General features: G+C 37.0%; 3 protein-coding genes across 3 annotated transcripts; 2 read left to right on the plus strand and 1 right to left on the minus strand.

Annotated features, from left to right (window-relative positions):
- Positions 1-23: 23 nt before the first annotated feature.
- On the plus strand, positions 24-851 carry LOC120782187 (keratin, type II cytoskeletal 3-like). Its single transcript, XM_040114330.1, has one exon. It carries the CDS (start codon positions 24-26, stop codon positions 849-851), a length of 828 nt encoding a protein of 275 aa, XP_039970264.1.
- Positions 852-3,846: 2,995 nt separating this feature from the next.
- Positions 3,847-5,029, plus strand: LOC120778400 (uncharacterized transmembrane protein DDB_G0289901-like). Its single transcript, XM_040110217.1, has 4 exons — positions 3,847-3,861; positions 3,938-4,178; positions 4,230-4,283; positions 4,314-5,029. The coding sequence occupies exons 1-4, from the start codon at positions 3,847-3,849 to the stop codon at positions 5,027-5,029; spliced, it is 1,026 nt and encodes a 341-aa protein (XP_039966151.1).
- Positions 5,030-5,488: 459 nt separating this feature from the next.
- On the minus strand, positions 5,489-5,976 carry LOC120778485. The gene is made up of 2 exons (XM_040110344.1): positions 5,944-5,976; positions 5,489-5,884 (listed from the first exon to the last, which is right to left on the minus strand). The coding sequence occupies exons 1-2, from the start codon at positions 5,974-5,976 to the stop codon at positions 5,489-5,491; spliced, it is 429 nt and encodes a 142-aa protein (XP_039966278.1).
- Between the last annotated feature and the right edge of the window lie 11,087 nt (positions 5,977-17,063).

Consider the following 17,063-nt stretch of genomic DNA (forward strand, 5'->3'; position numbering starts at 1 on the left):
AATTAACACATTTTACGGGCATCATGCGTTTCTTCATTATTTTGTGTTTGGCGGCCGCCGTATCCGCAGACAAATTGGGCTACAATTACCGACCTGTAGACCATTCTTCGTCCGGACTCTCCTTCACACCCGGCAGTTCTGGTGTAGGTGGTGTTAGTGGCGGCATTGGTGGAGGTAGCGATGGTTTCGGCTCTGGCGGTCTCAGCAGCTTTGCTCCTGGTGGCGATGATGGTAGCTACGGCAGCTCTGGAAGTCTCGGTGGACTTACTGGTGTCGGCAGTGGATTCGATTCTGGCGCTCAAAGTATTGTGTCACCTGTCACACAGGAAGCCAACAAAGAATTCTTCTCCTTCTCTGCTCCTGAAGATGAATTTGAAGATGCCGAAGGTGCCCAACAATTGGCTAATTCTCTGAAAAAGAACGTTCGTGTCATCTTCATCAAGGGACCTGAAAACAATGGCTTAGAAAAGGCTGCCCTCGCTCTGGCCAGAAACGCTGCCGAACAGAAGACTGCCATCTATGTGCTGCAGAAGCAACATGACATCGCTGATTTGGCTAACAAATTGCAGTCTGTCAATGATAATCGCAACCACCATCCAGAGGTGCACTTTGTCAAATACCGCAACCAAAACGATCTTGTCAACGCCAAGCAAACCATCCAATCGCAATACGATAAAGAGCCCGGTGCATCCCAAAACTACAATCACGCTGTTGCTCCAGTGATCAACTTTGCCTCGCCATCCGCCCCAATTCAGTCGTACGGCCAACAGCAACAATACTACAACCCAGCTGCGTCCAACACAAATACAAACTACTTGCCACCCTCGCTGTTGAGACGTCTCCGTTTCTAAATGCTAACTTGTACCTAAATATTTACTTAAATAATTTTTTTCGAAAACGACAAAAATAAATAAAAAATATAAACTAATTAACAGAATTTTATTTAATATCTTCTGAAGAACCTCTCCGAAGAAGTATTCGCAATTTATTAGTAAAATATATAAATATGGATTATAAAATAGCATGGCCAAGGATTAATTGTCTCGAAAGAAAAAGGAGATAGAATATCTAACTCTTCCCAGAAGAATAGATATTAACTTTAAGTAAATAAATTATATAAGTTACTCTCACAAAGAAAGCGAAATCTCGAACATAGTAACAAGTTTATGTTTCACAAACTTTTTAAAATTACTTTCCGAAAGTACTTTACTTTCGATGTCAAATCCTGCATTATGTATAAAACATGTATTGAAACCACTTCCCTATCGTGATACTTATGTACATATGTATGTACATTCGAAGAGTGTACAAGTTTCATAAGCTTTAAAATTTTTATTATGTCGTTTAACACAACTACATTTAAATAAAATGTAAATATAGTCATTTATAGCTATAAAAAAGAGGCGATTAAAACCGAGAACATCCTTGTGTTTAACACTTTAAGAAACTCGATCATTGTGATTGTTGTTAAGTTTTATTTGTGCAAATCACTTCGATCATTTAAAGCCTTTACTTCTTTGTTTCATAAAATTATGTTCAAATATTTACTACAGATATGCATTTACATACATACTTACAACATATAATGTAAAATAAATATTGATGCATATTAATATTTTAAGTAAAATTATGCACTTACCTGTTTTTGTTTATTTGGTCATAAATGTAGTATAACTAGTATGTTAAATCATTGAATCCAACGACGACACGGTATAAGTAATTGTATCATCATTAACATTAAGATTTTTTTAAATTCACATCATACTGATAACACATGAGATTGAGCTTGTCACAACAATAACACATTTCATTTAAAACATGTCAAAACATGTTTGGTAAAGCGGCACTTTTTTCTACATCACATATGTACATAAGTATGTATGTAAGTATATTTCATTTACGCACTTTTATTTTGATTAATGCAGCATAACTTGTCATAATTTTGCCAAAACCTTTATATAGCTTTATATTTTTATTATTATAACAATTTACATACTTCACCTATATTAATATTATTCTAACTACAAAATTTGATCGCGACCACGAACCGATGCAGCACTCAAGCGAAGAATGTTAACGCACATGAATGAGAATGCATTAACATTCGGCTCTGGTATAATTTTTGCAGTGCTACACATTGCGACAATTCGGAAAAAAATTGCATGCGACATTGCAGTTTATTATTTGACTCTGCAATATCATGAAAATAATATATTACATGCTATTGCGAAGAATAACCAAAGCAATAGAATTAAAATTGTAGAATTTTTTGGGTGTTCAGCCGGTGTTTCTCCAAGCGGTTTTAGAATTATAATAAAAAAGATGAATGTCTGGTTAATCACAAAGTTACATTCTCACATCATCATGTTAAAACATGTTTGGTAAACCGGCACATTTTTCCACACAATCACCTATTTACACTTATGTACATACATATGTATGTATGCACTTTTGCTTTGATTAGTTGTAGCATAAATTATAATTATGGCCCGACACTTATATTATATTTATATTATTATAACAATCAATCTCATCAATACTAATATTTAACAAAAATTTACTCACGACCACGAACCGACGCAGCACCCCGGCGAAAAACGTTAACGCACATGAATGAAGACGCATTAACATTCCCCGGCTCGGCTATATTTGTTGCAGTGTTCTGTACATACTGCTACAATTCGGGAAAAAACAATCATGCGCGATTGCAGTGGTTTACTCGGCTGCACAGTATCATGATCAAAGCATGTTAAAGCGTTTTGTTGGGATTTCGCGTTGTAACACAATCATGCTCGTAAGATTAACATAAATGCTGCTAAAAAGCAGGAGGTGGATACCTTTTCATAATGTTAAACCCATAAGTATTTTTACAGAAAATGCTTTCGAAATGAGAGAAAAGCGAAAAATGGCAGAAATACAATCTATTTTTTTAATAAACAGGAACCAAATTTAATAATTTATATCGGCTGAAGGCCTCGTAGCCAGTGCTGCGTTTATGTATTTATATAATAAAACTCTTTTTGTTATATGAATTATTATAAATAAAAATAAATAAATAAATAATAATTTATATGGTCATGAAACTCGGTAATTACAACATAAAATTTTAAACGTTATGCTAACAAAATTAATTTATAATTAGAACAAAACATAGTATTTAGAAGCTGAATGAGCAATATATAGTTCATTTCAATGAAAATTCTATAATAAAACATAATTGCATGTGCACTTTTTGTATAAATATGTTGATTAAATTGATCATTTAAGTTTATTATTAGCAATTATGCAAAGCATTCTGCTTGAACTTTGGCAAACGGTCAAAAACGGTAGATCTACTTGCGACTTTTGCCGGCTAGAATTAGCATAATTTCTGCAAAGTTCGTGCAATTCTCACAACTCAAGTGAGAAAAATTAATATTAAACACTCATAAAATATTTTTGGTCTGGTCGCCGGATAAAGGTAATGCTCGAACCAAATTTTCTATTGATAATTTATGTTTAATAGGTTGAAGTAGATTCTACGCAAGTTATGGAAGTGGCTGGTAGCAATATTTCTGCATACGCACATATTTAAATCGCATATTAGTGGGAGATTATCATATTCACATGACCACAGAGTCCAAACCAAATAGGAAGCGGATGACTTTTTGTCACTGATTATTAACATATTGACGTTGATTTGCAACCAAAACCGCACTGTTTGCATATTCCACTGATTGGTATCGATTTAACTATAAATTTGGGCTGCATGTTATGAATTTTTGTACTCAAACAAGAGTTTTCAAATAACGAACATCGTTTCCAACTAAAAACGGAAGTACATAGATCAATAAAAACTTCTGAAAGATGCGTGCTTTTGTGGTGAGTTATACTCATTCATATTTATATAGGATATAGGAAATGTTTTCGGAGCTACAAAGCTTTTACTCTATTTCAGGTCATGTGCTTCGTGGCTTTAGCCACTGCCGATAAACTGGGCTACAACTATCAGCCTGTGGGACACTCGGATAGCGGATTGTCCTTCAGCCCTGGCAGCAGCGGATTGGGCGGTGGCTTATCTGGCGGTCTTGGTGGTCTTAGCGGCGGCTCTTCTGCTGGATTAGGAGGTCTCAGCGGAAGCTTAGGCGGCTCGTTAGGTGGTCTAGGCGGTGGTTTATCTGGTGGTCTCAGTGGTACCGGTGGTCTGAGCGGGTTGAAGGGATACGGCGGTTTGGGCGATGGTGCATTAGGTGGTTTGGGCAGTCTTGGTGGCTCCATAGGAGGCCTGGCTGGCCCAAGCGGTGGTCTTGGTGGCTTGAGTGATGGCTTAGCAGGCAATCTCGGCGGCCTAGGTGGTAGCTCTTCGGGTAGTCTCGAAAGTAACTCAGATGGTAATGACAGCAGTGATTCTAGTAGTAGCAGTGGACCTAATAGCAGCAGCAGCAGCTCAGCTGGTGCACCAGGCGCAGTGGAATACGAAAAGAAGTTCTACACATACACTGCTGATGACAATGACTTCGATGAACCCGAAGCCAATGATCAAGCAAGCCGCTCAGCAAAGAAAAACATTCGAGTTATTTTCATCAAGGGACCCGAAAACAATGCTTTGGAGAATGCTGCCATCAATTTGGCCAGACAAGCGTCGGAACAGAGAACCGCCATTTATGTGTTGCAGAAACAAACTTCTGTGAGTGATTTAGCCAATAAACTGCAGGATTCACATGACGCCCAGACTCACCAGCCCGAGGTGCACTTTGTCAAGTACCGTACGCCAGAAGATGCGGCCAACGCACAAAAGGCCATTCAAGCTCAATATGATCAACTGGATGGACCATCGCAAGCGCATGATGGTGGTATAGCTCCAGTGCATAACTTCGCATCGCCTGCTGCGCACGGTGGTCCGTCAGGTGCCGATGACGGTGTGTCTGGCCCAGCAGGTGGTGTATCAGGTGGAAACGGGCAATTTGGTGGCCTTTCGGGTGGCCCTGGAAAGAGTGCACCAAGCGCAACATATTTGCCTGCCGCAATTCTGCGCAAACTTCGTTTTTAAGTTACTACTTCGCTCTTTGTTATTGTTATTTCCTGTTATGACTGTTATGTTCGAATAAAACTTTTATATTTTAACTTTAATTAGCAGTTTCTTCTTTTTTCGTTGGAATATTGAGGTACTGTTTTAACCTCTGGAATCATAAGACGATAATAATATAACATATTTTCCGAAAAATATCAAAATTCTCTTCATTGAAAGTATAAAAAATACAGCTTCTGCAAGAACTAAGGCCGCTCGACCTTCCCAAAAGATATCACTGCACTCTGTGGGCTCTTGAAAAGTTCAAAAGAAGATCCGACGTTTTCGAGTCAAATTTTGTGCAGTGATGAAGGCCATTTCGAGTAATCAAAAGGAATTTACACTGCACAAATTTAAATATATAAGTTTTCCAATGTTCGAATGGATACGATTAACCTAAATCTAAGTTGAAAAAGAAAAATATTTACTTTTTTCTTATTTTTATTGATTTTTAGTTTCACTATTGTTATCAGCGTCAGTATTTCCACCAGAGAAAACATCCGCGATCGCATCTCTTTCCTCTGCCTTGTTGTCGATACCAATTATCGTAGTATTCGCAGGCGCCTCAATTAAGAATATCCGTCTTGGACTTAATAGCTCAAGCAAGTTTTCAATTTTCTCTTCGTCCTCGCTTTCATCTTCCTCAGGCGCACTGAAGGTCAAGAACTCAGCATTGAGTCGCTCTTTAGATTTCAGAAAGTCTTCATCACTGTTATTCTTCTCTGCCTCCCCAACATTGTCTTCTTCCATACTGGAGGAGGCCTTCTCCATCTCTTTCGATGTGTCTGTTGTTTCTGCAGATTTGCTAAGCACTGGCAAAATGAGGCAGCTAATTAACTGAATTATTTATATTATAGAAAAACCTTGGATAGTAATACATCACTTGTAGCACTTACAAACAGGAGTATGCAGGTAACGCGGCAATCCATGACAGCTATTTACGCCCGCAATCCACGAAAACTGGTCAATAAATGAAGCGCCCGATGCAAGATTCGTGCTTTTATAGCCGCGTGATAGTTATTCTTGATTTCAAATGTGACGATACTTCACTTAATATGGCTTACGTCCGATTGGCACTCACTCTCAAAAGTTATTATTCCGGCTTAAGATTAAATTTTCTTGTAAGGTCTTTTCGAATTTGGTGAGTAGTCTTCCGCAAGTCACGAAAATAAATCTTCCATGCTTCATGTGGGTGTTAATATTTTTATCATTCAGCTACCTGAAATCTTTAGTTGCATTTCCTTTTTTGTCGGCTGATCAATATACCAATTTCTAAACAATTCAAGAAAAAAGTTATTGAAATTATGTTATTAGTGTTAAGCGACACAACTTAAACCTTTAAGGTATTTCGATACAAATCTTTTTCGCAAATGGTTGAAACCAGTTCCTTTAGTTTTAAGTACAACCTAAGAGAAATTATTAGCTAGCTATTAAAATATTTACTTTATGTAAATAGGAGTTAAATTCGTATGGATCATAAAAAACTTTTCCTAAAGCTAAGTCTTCTATGTAAGTGGTCTATGTAAGTTGGAGGTACACAAGATATCCTGTATATGAAAGTCTAGAACAAAATTTTTTCTGAAAGATCAATACATTTCAAACTCGTCATCTTTTCGAAGCTTTTATGGTTGATTAGATCACTATTTTTTGGACAGTTACTTGTATATCGGAGGATGAGTGTTTCTCGTTACAAAACTAGAATAACATACTTTCATTTTCTTATAAAGTGTAAAACTGGATGTTACCGAACTAAGATAAGGGTGCATAAGAAGTTGTATGTATGTTCAAATTTGATCCGGGTAACAAGAAAGATTAAATGAACCAATACAAGCAATATAAAGAATGACGCTCTAAAAATACGCCGAAAACGAAAAAACCAAAATTCGTTTAACGAGTTTCATGGGTTTACGGGTTTGAAAAATTCGATTTTTTTATTATCTAATTAAATTCTACAACACCTCTAGAATATTGTCCTAAATTTTCAAGTTGATTTGAGAAATAGTTTCGGAGATACAGCCTTGAGAACTTGTGCGCTCGACGCTAGCTGGGCCAAGTGCGCTGTCTTTAAACGCGTTTTTCTTGAAACTGTGTTTTTGAAGCCGGTTGGCAGGATTTCTCAAGAACTCCTCAACCGATTTCATTAAAATTTTACACAGATCTTTGAGATGCAATTCTTAAAGATTTCGATGAAGAATCTTTTTCGATTACAACTATTGCAAAATAAAAAATGTCGCGAAATTCTCACTGAAAATTTAATTTTTTTGTAAAAATGTCTACCAAAAATAGTTTTTTTTCTTCGTACAAATTTTAAGTTAAGGTTCTACCTGAAATACATATTATTTTACTTTAGCTGATCCTGTAAGGAGTTATTCTGCCAATGCCAAAAAATTTCCGAAATGTTTAATTTTTATAAGAGAAATTTTTTTTTGAAAAAAACGCAGTTTTTTACCCGAAGAAACCCATCTAACCTTTTAAACATTGGAGATCTTCCCAGATGTACGCCGTAAGTATTAACAAGTGTATGACAAATTGGATTAATTGTTAGCTTGTTGGACAGTTTCGACGTCAGATTCAGAAATTCACGTTTCGTTACCAACAATGACGTCTTTGGCGATTGCAGGGTCCTCAGCTACATTGTCAAGCATGGAATTTCCGACCTCATCTCGAAGTCGTTTTTGCAAAAGATTCAGACACTTATCAATATCAAATCATTTACTAAAATGTTTCAAATAAACCTATAAGAGATGTTGAGATCCTCTGCACACTCTCTCCTGCCAATAATGATTTTCAAGTTCCGTTTCTTTAACTTTTTTGATGTTACAGACAAAGTGTTTTTGACAGAGTTGGACGGGACTCTCACTTGAGGTAAGTCTTTGATTATTTGTGATGATGATTCATTTCGTGGCGTAAACAAAGAGCTACCAAACAGTTCTTAATAGACATATGGAAATAAAATAAAAAGGACTAAAACAAAAAAAAAAAATTGTACCAATTTAGGAAAAATATTTTTTTCGATTCGGTTTGCGGGCGAATTTATATGGACCCGTCATATGGATTCAATGCCGAGCTCAGTATTCCTCATAGATCTTTTGACGATCAAAGGTTTTATTCATCTACTGAAAATTTTGAGAGTTGCCGTAGATATTTTGTTAATATTATTTTCAGGTATTCTCCTAACCTAAATAATCTTGAAATGTTACTTCAGCATTATACATATGTATATACATACTATGAATATGTATTGAGAGATATTGACATTGATTTATAGTATTTCTGAAATATTCATGATATTGATATCATCGGCCTCAACACCCGCGCCGTCAGTTCTGCTTTCTCCAGGCTGGACAAAGAAAGCACAGAAAATGGGTCTGGCAGTGAACGAGGGCAAGACGAAATATCTCCTGTCATCAAACAAACAGTCGTCTCACGTCACTGTTGACAGTCACAACTTTGAAGTTGTAGATAATTTCGTCTATTTAGGAACCAGTATTAACATCACCAACAATATCAGCCTGGAAATCCAACGCAGAATTGCTCTTGCCAACAGGTGCTACTTCGGACTGAGTAGGCAATTGAAAAGTAAAATCCTCTCTCGACAAACAAAAACCAAACTCTATAAGTCGCTCATAATTCCCGTCCTGCTATATGGTGCAGAGGCTTGGACGATGACAGCAACCGATGAGTCGACGTTACGAGTTTTCGAGAGAAAGGTTCTGCGAAAGATTTATGGTCCTTTGCACATTGGCCACGGCGAATATCGCATTCGATGAGCTGTACGAGATATACGACGACATTGACATAGTTCAGCGAATAAAAAGACAGCGGCTACGCTGGCTAGGTCATGCTGTCCGGATAAACGAAAACACTTCAGCTCTGAAAGTATTCGACGCAGTACCCGCCGTGGGAAGCAGAGGCAGAGGAAGACCTCCACTCCGTTGGATAGACCAAGTGGAGAAGGACCTGGCTTCGCTTGGAATATCCAATTGGCGTCACGTAGCGAAAAGAAGAAACGACTGGCGCGCTGTTGTTAACTCGGCGAAGAAGAATAAATTATCTAAACAAAGCAAGGTGGAGGTAACAAAAGGCCGAATCGAGTCGAGTCAAAACAGTAAGGAAAATGTGGTTAGGAACATCATTGAAATTTGATTCTGGCATGTGTCGAAACAACCAAAAATTATATTGAAAAATTGCGTGAAAAAATCATACTAACCTGCTGTAATAATTTCTTTTATCGCACATTTATTTTTCTGTCGAACTACTTGTTCCAACAATATCAAAATATGCATAGCTTACCTGAATATTCACTCAAAAATTATAACTGTGTTTCTATGTAAATCTTCATATGCGCAAACTGTGTACTTTGTGCTAGAAAAAACAATGTGGTAATAATACAACACAATATGGTAATAATAATTAAATAAATTTAAATTCATGGAACTTTCGTACTCTCGCAGGATATTAACACATACAGACCGCTTTGGTCGCCGCGCAGCTTGCTTCTTTGGAGCGCAAGCTGCTTTTTCTCAACTCGCGTGCTCGCACGTATAATTAATTATTTGTTAAGCTAAAAAATATGCAAAAGAATTTCCGTCCGCCGCGCACTATAACACCGGAAGCCAAGGCAGCCCCACCAGCAGCAACAATCACACACTCTCTCATGAAGGCAACCGACACCGGCAAATACTTGAGTATACAAAGTAATGGCTCATAACAACCTACAACACATACATACACAGTAACATACAGTGTTGTTGATATATGTTTAAAATGTTTATAAATATAAGAGCGCTTTCTAGTGAAGAATGATGATGACTGAGAAAGTTGCTTTGCTTTTTTTGTTTGTTTCATGAGTTAGCATGCCTTTAAGGCTAGCTGCTCTTCTTGTGTTAACCACGGTAAATTCCTTAAAGCCAAATGATATTTAGAGAAAATAATAGTTTATTTATTAAAAATGTTTGCTTTTACAAAATATTTTTTAAATTTCACATAAAATTATGTATAATGCTTACTTTGGCATATTTTGATTCGGTGTTAAGATCATATGATACCGATCTATAATTTCAGATAACCCCTATTGTGATTATGGGGTCTTCCGATGTTATTGTTGTTGTAATGGCAGAACAAATTTTTGAAATAATATTGAAAATTTCTACCTAGTTGACAGTCTTTGGCTGGATAAAAATCCGAGTATGTTCCGGTTGCGTAGACCAGACTGTTGTGGAAATAGCAGTCTCCTGATAGTTCGACTGACTTGATAATCGTTATTTGGTTTATAAAAGCGCTTAAAGTAAGTAAGAAGAACTAGGTCCGGTTTCAAAAAAAGCTTTATGTTCTTTATTTTATTCGCTTGATCCCTAACCTGACCTCGCTTGATTCCGAAAGTGTTCTCCTGTATGACCTCTAATTACCATGAACATCGCTTGCGGATCAGCTGGTGCTTCTTTGAGCTCCGTCTTAACTTCCCTTGACTAGTACTTGTTTGCGCTTGACTACTGATTTGTTCTCACAGCACCCCTTACTTGTTCTCACCAACATACAAGTATAATGCGGGCTAGACTTCGATTAACCCATAGTTGAACCTTTTTACCTCTAACGTGGCCTTCCTTAATCTTAAGCTCGCTATACTATTCGCAAGAACCGATGCAAATATTTCAAACTTTATTACAGCTATGTACAAACCCCTTTGTGATTGCGGTAGGTATAAGTAATCTAGAAACCTATATAATAGACTTTCAGGGTTAAGGGGTTACATGGATTTACGGGTTTCAAAATATCGATTTGTTTTTTATCTTATTAAATTTTATAACACCTCCAGAATATTTTTCTAAATTTTCAAGTTGATTCGAGTAATAATTTCGGAGATACAGTCTGGAGAACTTGTGCGCTTGAGGCTAGCTAGGCTAAGTGTGCCGTCTTTAAACACGTTTTTCTCGAAACTGTGTTCTTGAAGTCGGTTGGCAAGATTTCTTGAGAATTAGTCAACCGATCATCGTGAAATTTTACACAGGTCTTTAAGATACAATTCTTAAAGACTTGAAAGAAGGTTTTTTTCGTATACAATTATTTGAAAAAAAATATCGCGAAGTTTTACTGAAATTTTAATTTTTTGTAAAAATGTTTGCCAAGAATCCAATTTTCAGTTTTTTTCCTTCGTCCAAATTCTAAATTAAGGGTTTAACTAAAACACATATTTTTTCATTTTAGATGATCCTGTTAGGAGTTGTCCTGCGAACGCGGGCGCCTCTTTTTTCCGAGGGATCACCGGAAATGGCGTCGCAATGGCCATGATAAATATTTCTTCAAAAAATTTCCGAATTTTGTTGTTAATAGTGTACGAGTATGTTTGTGAGCATATAAAAATTTTAATAAAATATTTCATTTTTTATATGAGAAAAAAAAAGAAGGCTGAGTTTTACCCGAGGAAACCCATGTAACCCTTTAATGAAATTCGAAGAAGTGTTTTATAGTTGAGTCCCACAAATGTTTACAGGATTGCCGCAAAACTACAGTAACTACTAAGATATACAAACGCATATATGTATGCAAACTCGTATAAATACAGTTACATTATTTCCGAAAGCGTCCTGATTTGAAATTCATGAGCTGTTAGAGTGAACGCTAAGTAGATAATTTTAATAGTGCGAATTAATTGAAGCAAGGATAAAAGTGTAAAATTGTGAAGTTCTTATTTATTCGCTACCTCTTAACTACCTTCGCATGACCTTTCACGTGTAAACAGTTAAGTGGGGCGAGCATTGCAAAAGTTCTACAGAATTTCGCTTCCTTTTGCCCTGCCAATGTGGCTGCTAGTTTTTTGTTGCAAATCGCTTAGTAAAAATGTACAGGTATGTTTTTGCGAAAACAACAACAATATGGCGGGGAGCAGCGCACACCGTCTGTTGGTGTTAAGATAAATGCTGCAGATATTGTAATTTATTGTACACCCGTCCGACGCGGCGAAAGGACGCTGCTGGCTGGGCTGAGTAGAGCAGCGAGTCTGGCACTTAGTCAGGTATCGTGAGTAGCTCAAAAGCGAGGTAAATAAATGCCAAGCGCGTATATACTTAACAGATGCACGTACATATATATGGTATGTAAATGCAAATGTAATTGTAAATGTGAGCGTACAGGTGTTGGTGCTTGCTCCATGCGGGAGGAGGCTGTGTACATGCGCTTGCACTGATGTTCGTCTTGTATACAGACTAAACGAAGTATGTATGTATGTGTATGGGCGTGTACAATTTTATGTACTATGTGTAGTTGTATGTGCTTTACGTCTAGTAGAAATTGCTTTCAACTCTCTTTTAGAGGGGTTTGTTTCGAAGTCATTAAAAAGTGGTGGAGTGAGGATATGCTGAAATCCTAATGTGTCAGCTTGATGTATTAGAGTGATTGAAGGAAGCTTAAATTTTATATTAAAACTAAAGAGAAAAATTTTTAAATTGCTCAAAAAATTGTCTTGAAAAACAGTCAAACCAAAAAAATGTTAACAGCCGCGGCACCGAAGCTATTGTGTCCTTCACAGATACATTTCTTATAGTATATACAGACAGCCCCACTGTGTTGAGATCACTAAAGTATATTAAATAATGTCTTGATCTCTTAGTATATCAAACATCCTACATAAAACTGCAATGGCTTCCTGGGCATAGTGATATCCCCGGCAACTGTGAAGCAGATGAACTAACCAGAACATACACCACCCTACAACTAGATTCCGTACTATGTACTTGTAGACATTTAACATAATCGACAACTATGTTATACCGTAAACATAGCCGAGTTTCGCTAGAATCAATCCCTGACTTGTTTATTGGAAAAAATAGCAACCATTAGTCGAGGGTTTCTTGGCGACGTCCCGTAAATAGTAGTTTCTAAGCTAGTAGGGAGGTTTTAATAATGCACGTGCTCGACGAAATATGAGTTGGGAAACCCCACCAGATGGAGTTCTCTCCCCTCTCCTTTGGATCCTGGTCGTTAACGACCTGCTTAAAAAACTTGAATACCGCGGCTGCCGGGTGATTGCCTATGAAGACGTTGTCGCGTTCAACATTGATTTTCAAAAGAAAGAAGAGTAAAAATAGTGCGATAACCGTTTGTTTTTTTGTTTGGAAGCTTGGATATAAAAGAGGTCGCGAGGTGAAATCTCGATCTACTTAGTGGGTGTCAAGTCCAAAACGGAACAATGAGCATAAAGAGTGTTGAAATCATATAATCAAACTCGGAAATCCTTACTCACTTTGACTTCATACCGGATCTCTTGGATCATGGAGTTGCCAAACTGAACTCTGACGGTTGCTTTTTTATCCATACACCGGCGAAACCGGTGTGCTTTTTTACGGATGAGTCAAAGCTTGAGGGAAGGTTGGTGGAGGGATTTACAGTCAGGAACTCCCAATCAATACCAGCTTCTGATTTCCTGACTATTACAGTGTCTTCCAGACCGACGTAGCAATAGATTTACTGTACCAGAGTGCAACCTCTTTCGGAGAAGTGACCATCCGCTCAGAGAACGTTGGTTTAAGAAACGCTTTATTATTCTTTCTTCATCACCATCAACTGATCACCTGATAAATTGACGAATTTTGAAAAATAATATCTGTACTGACCCAATTTTATACCTAATAAGTTTTACTCTGTTTTCTACAGATGAGGTATAAAACAGTCATTCCAATGAAAATATTTCGTAATCTTACCTCGTCAGACATAGCAATTATGAAATTATTAAAAGGTTAAGTGATTAAGTTTATACGCACACGAGCAAATTACATTTCATACAATAATCTCTATAGCAGGCTTCAGCGTCGTCTCAAACATTTTTAACTCTACTTACCATTATTTGCAAAATACGCCTATATAAATGCTTTCACTCACAACCAATTTTAAATTAATATTTCAGACAGGGCTACTTAAAATTCTTCAACTTTAAAGCCCCTAGAACTTATAGGAAAATGCAAATTTTTGTGCAACACATATACGAAAATAAAAATGTACAAAGTTCGAGCTCATTTAAGTATGTAAGTAATTTGTTAGAGAATCTCAAATCCTGTCCACAACTCAATTAAATAAAATTCTGCACGCTCTACGCCCGTTATCCCATTGCTCTTGTTTCACTTCAAGTTGAAAAGAAAAGCTGGCCATCCTTAAAACGCTCACTTCGTCTAATCCCGCATTTCAACAAGTTTTAGAAGCGTACGCACTTTGGCATCTGGGACTATGCATTCTCTACTCATATTAAAAACATTTTTGCGAAACCCAAAAACTTTGCAGATTTGCTTACAAACCGTCTTCAAAATTTGTATTTCCCTTTTTCGAAGGAAAAACCCACAAAAAAAGTTGCGTTGCTTAAAGTTTTCTCGGCATTTTTGCCTTTTGATTTGCTCTTTGTCTTGATTTTGTTTTTGTTTTTGTTGTGCTTCCTTCACTTGCCTTTACTTAGCCGCCTCTTCACAAGCTCTAATTTGTGTTTCTCATGTTTCTTGTGGTGTTTTTAAGGGCGTGATTACTTATTTGTCAAAAGTTTAAATTAGTTAAAGGATTGTTTGTTGTGAAAAAAGTTTAAAACACAAGTAAAAATTATAAAAAAAAATTTAAAAAGCGTAATTAAAAAGTAACACTTCTAGACGGGTCGTGTCAAGTAGTCGTTAAAGTTATATAAAGAGGCGCAGAAAGATTTGTTTGGAACTTTATTAGTTAGGAATATTTGAGGAAAAAGTACAAGTGTTAGTATGGAGGTATGAAAATTGGGGCAAGCAAAGTATTGTAATTATACGTTAGAATTTAGTTACATATACATTATTATTTGATTAGCTTAGTTTTCCTATAATAATGCGCTTCAAGGCTACTTTACAGAATACGATAAGAGAATCGAAGACAAATCCTATAAATATTTTTTTGCTCAAAGAATGTGATTTTCTATATATTTTTCCTTGCATCTCAATGCAACCGCCAAAGTCAAGTGAATCACCAGCGTGAAAGCACTAGTTAAGTAATCCCCTTTATGGGGAGCGAATGCACTTGAAATACTTGTATGTCGACCAAACATCGAAAATATTTTTGATTTGAAATTCGATGAGTTGTATGAAGGCGGCTTTCTATTATTCTATGCCAATAATCTTATATAACTCATTACAAAAAGTTTAAAAGCCAGAGTTCCATAACATTACTATATTGTTATTCCGTGTAGCTGTAATTTTTTATAAGAAAAACTGTATGTATTTTCGTCGGCCACATCATTACTAGCAAATCAGTATAATCCTGGTCATGTGCTATACCCACTACAAGTCAGTGCAGGATGCCTGAAGCATCATCTAAGGTATTAGCAGGTAAAAGCGGCATTTCTTTGGTGTAAAATTACTCCATCCTCAACTTTGGATTATGAAAACACAATCATAAAATTTAAATGAAGTGAAAATTATATCACAATAATATTGTCACTTATCGTTCCTGATTGATATTTGAGAAAATTACCTCATTACATGATAGTCATTTAAGCCTACGTAGCAACCATTCTCCGATTTGCGATCCGATTTAATAAGGCTACGTTTAAGCATAAATTGATTATTAGGGGTAAGAAGGTATCCCCAATATATCAAAGTTAATTTATAATCTATATTGACTGTGCTTTGGAAAAATTTTGAGATTTCCCAGACTATTTCGCATTATTGCCAAACATTTGTGTACGCGACAACGTTATTTCAGGTTGCCGATAAACAGGGTCCCACTCTATCTACATTTATCTTCCATTTTACACAGATGTGGCTAAGAAATTGACCTATAATTTTACTGAACTCTATAATGGTATTTTCTTCTTCTTTACAGGCGTAGACAAGGCTTACGCGGTCATAGCCGAATTAACAAAAGCGCGTCGAGATACCGAATGCAGCCGGGCTCTTCTCCAACTGATCTCTCCAACGGAGTGGATCTTCCTCTCCTTCCAACTTCAAAGTTGGAGTGTTCTCTTCCAGATAACATGATCTAGCCAGCGCAGTATATCTCGTATAGCTCACTGTTCCATCGACTGGGGTATTCGCCGTTACCAATGCGCAAATGACCATACAACTTCTTCAAAACGGCTCGGAGAGGTGCTCCCCGATCTTGACATAATTTTTGTTGTTGCTCAACGTCAGCTTACGCAGCCGTATTAGCTTTGCGAAGAGATCTTTTCTACGACTTGGCGAATGGTAAAAGTCTGGTCAATAGTAGATTTTTCAGGTCTAAAGCCACACTGCGAATGTCCTTTCAGTTAGTTGACGATGGGATTCAGTCTTTCACACACTTCGTCCGATAGTACCATATTTGCGATATTAGGGAGATCTAATTCACGGCAATTGGCGCAGATTGTTATCAATTTTTCGCCGTCGTATTTGAGAAGCTCGGCCGGCAATCCATCGGTCCCTGACGCTTTGTTGTTTTTCAGGCAGCTAATTGTTATCGAACTTCATCGTAGTTGGGCAATGGAACATCTATTCCAACGTCATCGATTGGGGGTATTTTACCAAAGAGAAAACATAATCACGTGAAACTTTACAGTTTTTCTTCGAAATATTTATGCGTGATTCTGGTTTCGTCGATTTCATTCCCGGAATTTTGATATCAAAGATGTCCACTTACTGAATTACAAAATTGATGAATTTTTGTAGACGGGTCAAGCTGGATTAGCGATTAGGAAGAGTTCGCTTTGTGTTTGGTGGGATTGGCAGGGAATCATATAATATGAGCTGCTATAAGGCAAGACTCTTAATTCGGACCTGTACCATCAACTACCAAACCGCTTGAAAAAGGCAATCGCTCAGAAGCGGCCAGCTTGCGCCAATTGGAATTGAAATTGTGTTCTGCCAGCGAGGCTATCCACATCAATAGGACTAGCCAGAAGCTCCATGAACTTAGCTGACATATTTATTATATTCCGAGCCTGTCAGCTAGAGATTGCTTCGTGCTTCTGTCTATGGCTTTATGGTTTTGCTTAATAGCTTTACTAAAGATATTTTTCATTCATTTTAGACAAAAAAAATTT

Source organism: Bactrocera tryoni, chromosome 1 (assembly GCF_016617805.1).
Source record: "Bactrocera tryoni isolate S06 chromosome 1, CSIRO_BtryS06_freeze2, whole genome shotgun sequence".
In the NCBI taxonomy this organism is placed as follows: Eukaryota; Metazoa; Arthropoda; class Insecta; order Diptera; family Tephritidae; genus Bactrocera; species Bactrocera tryoni.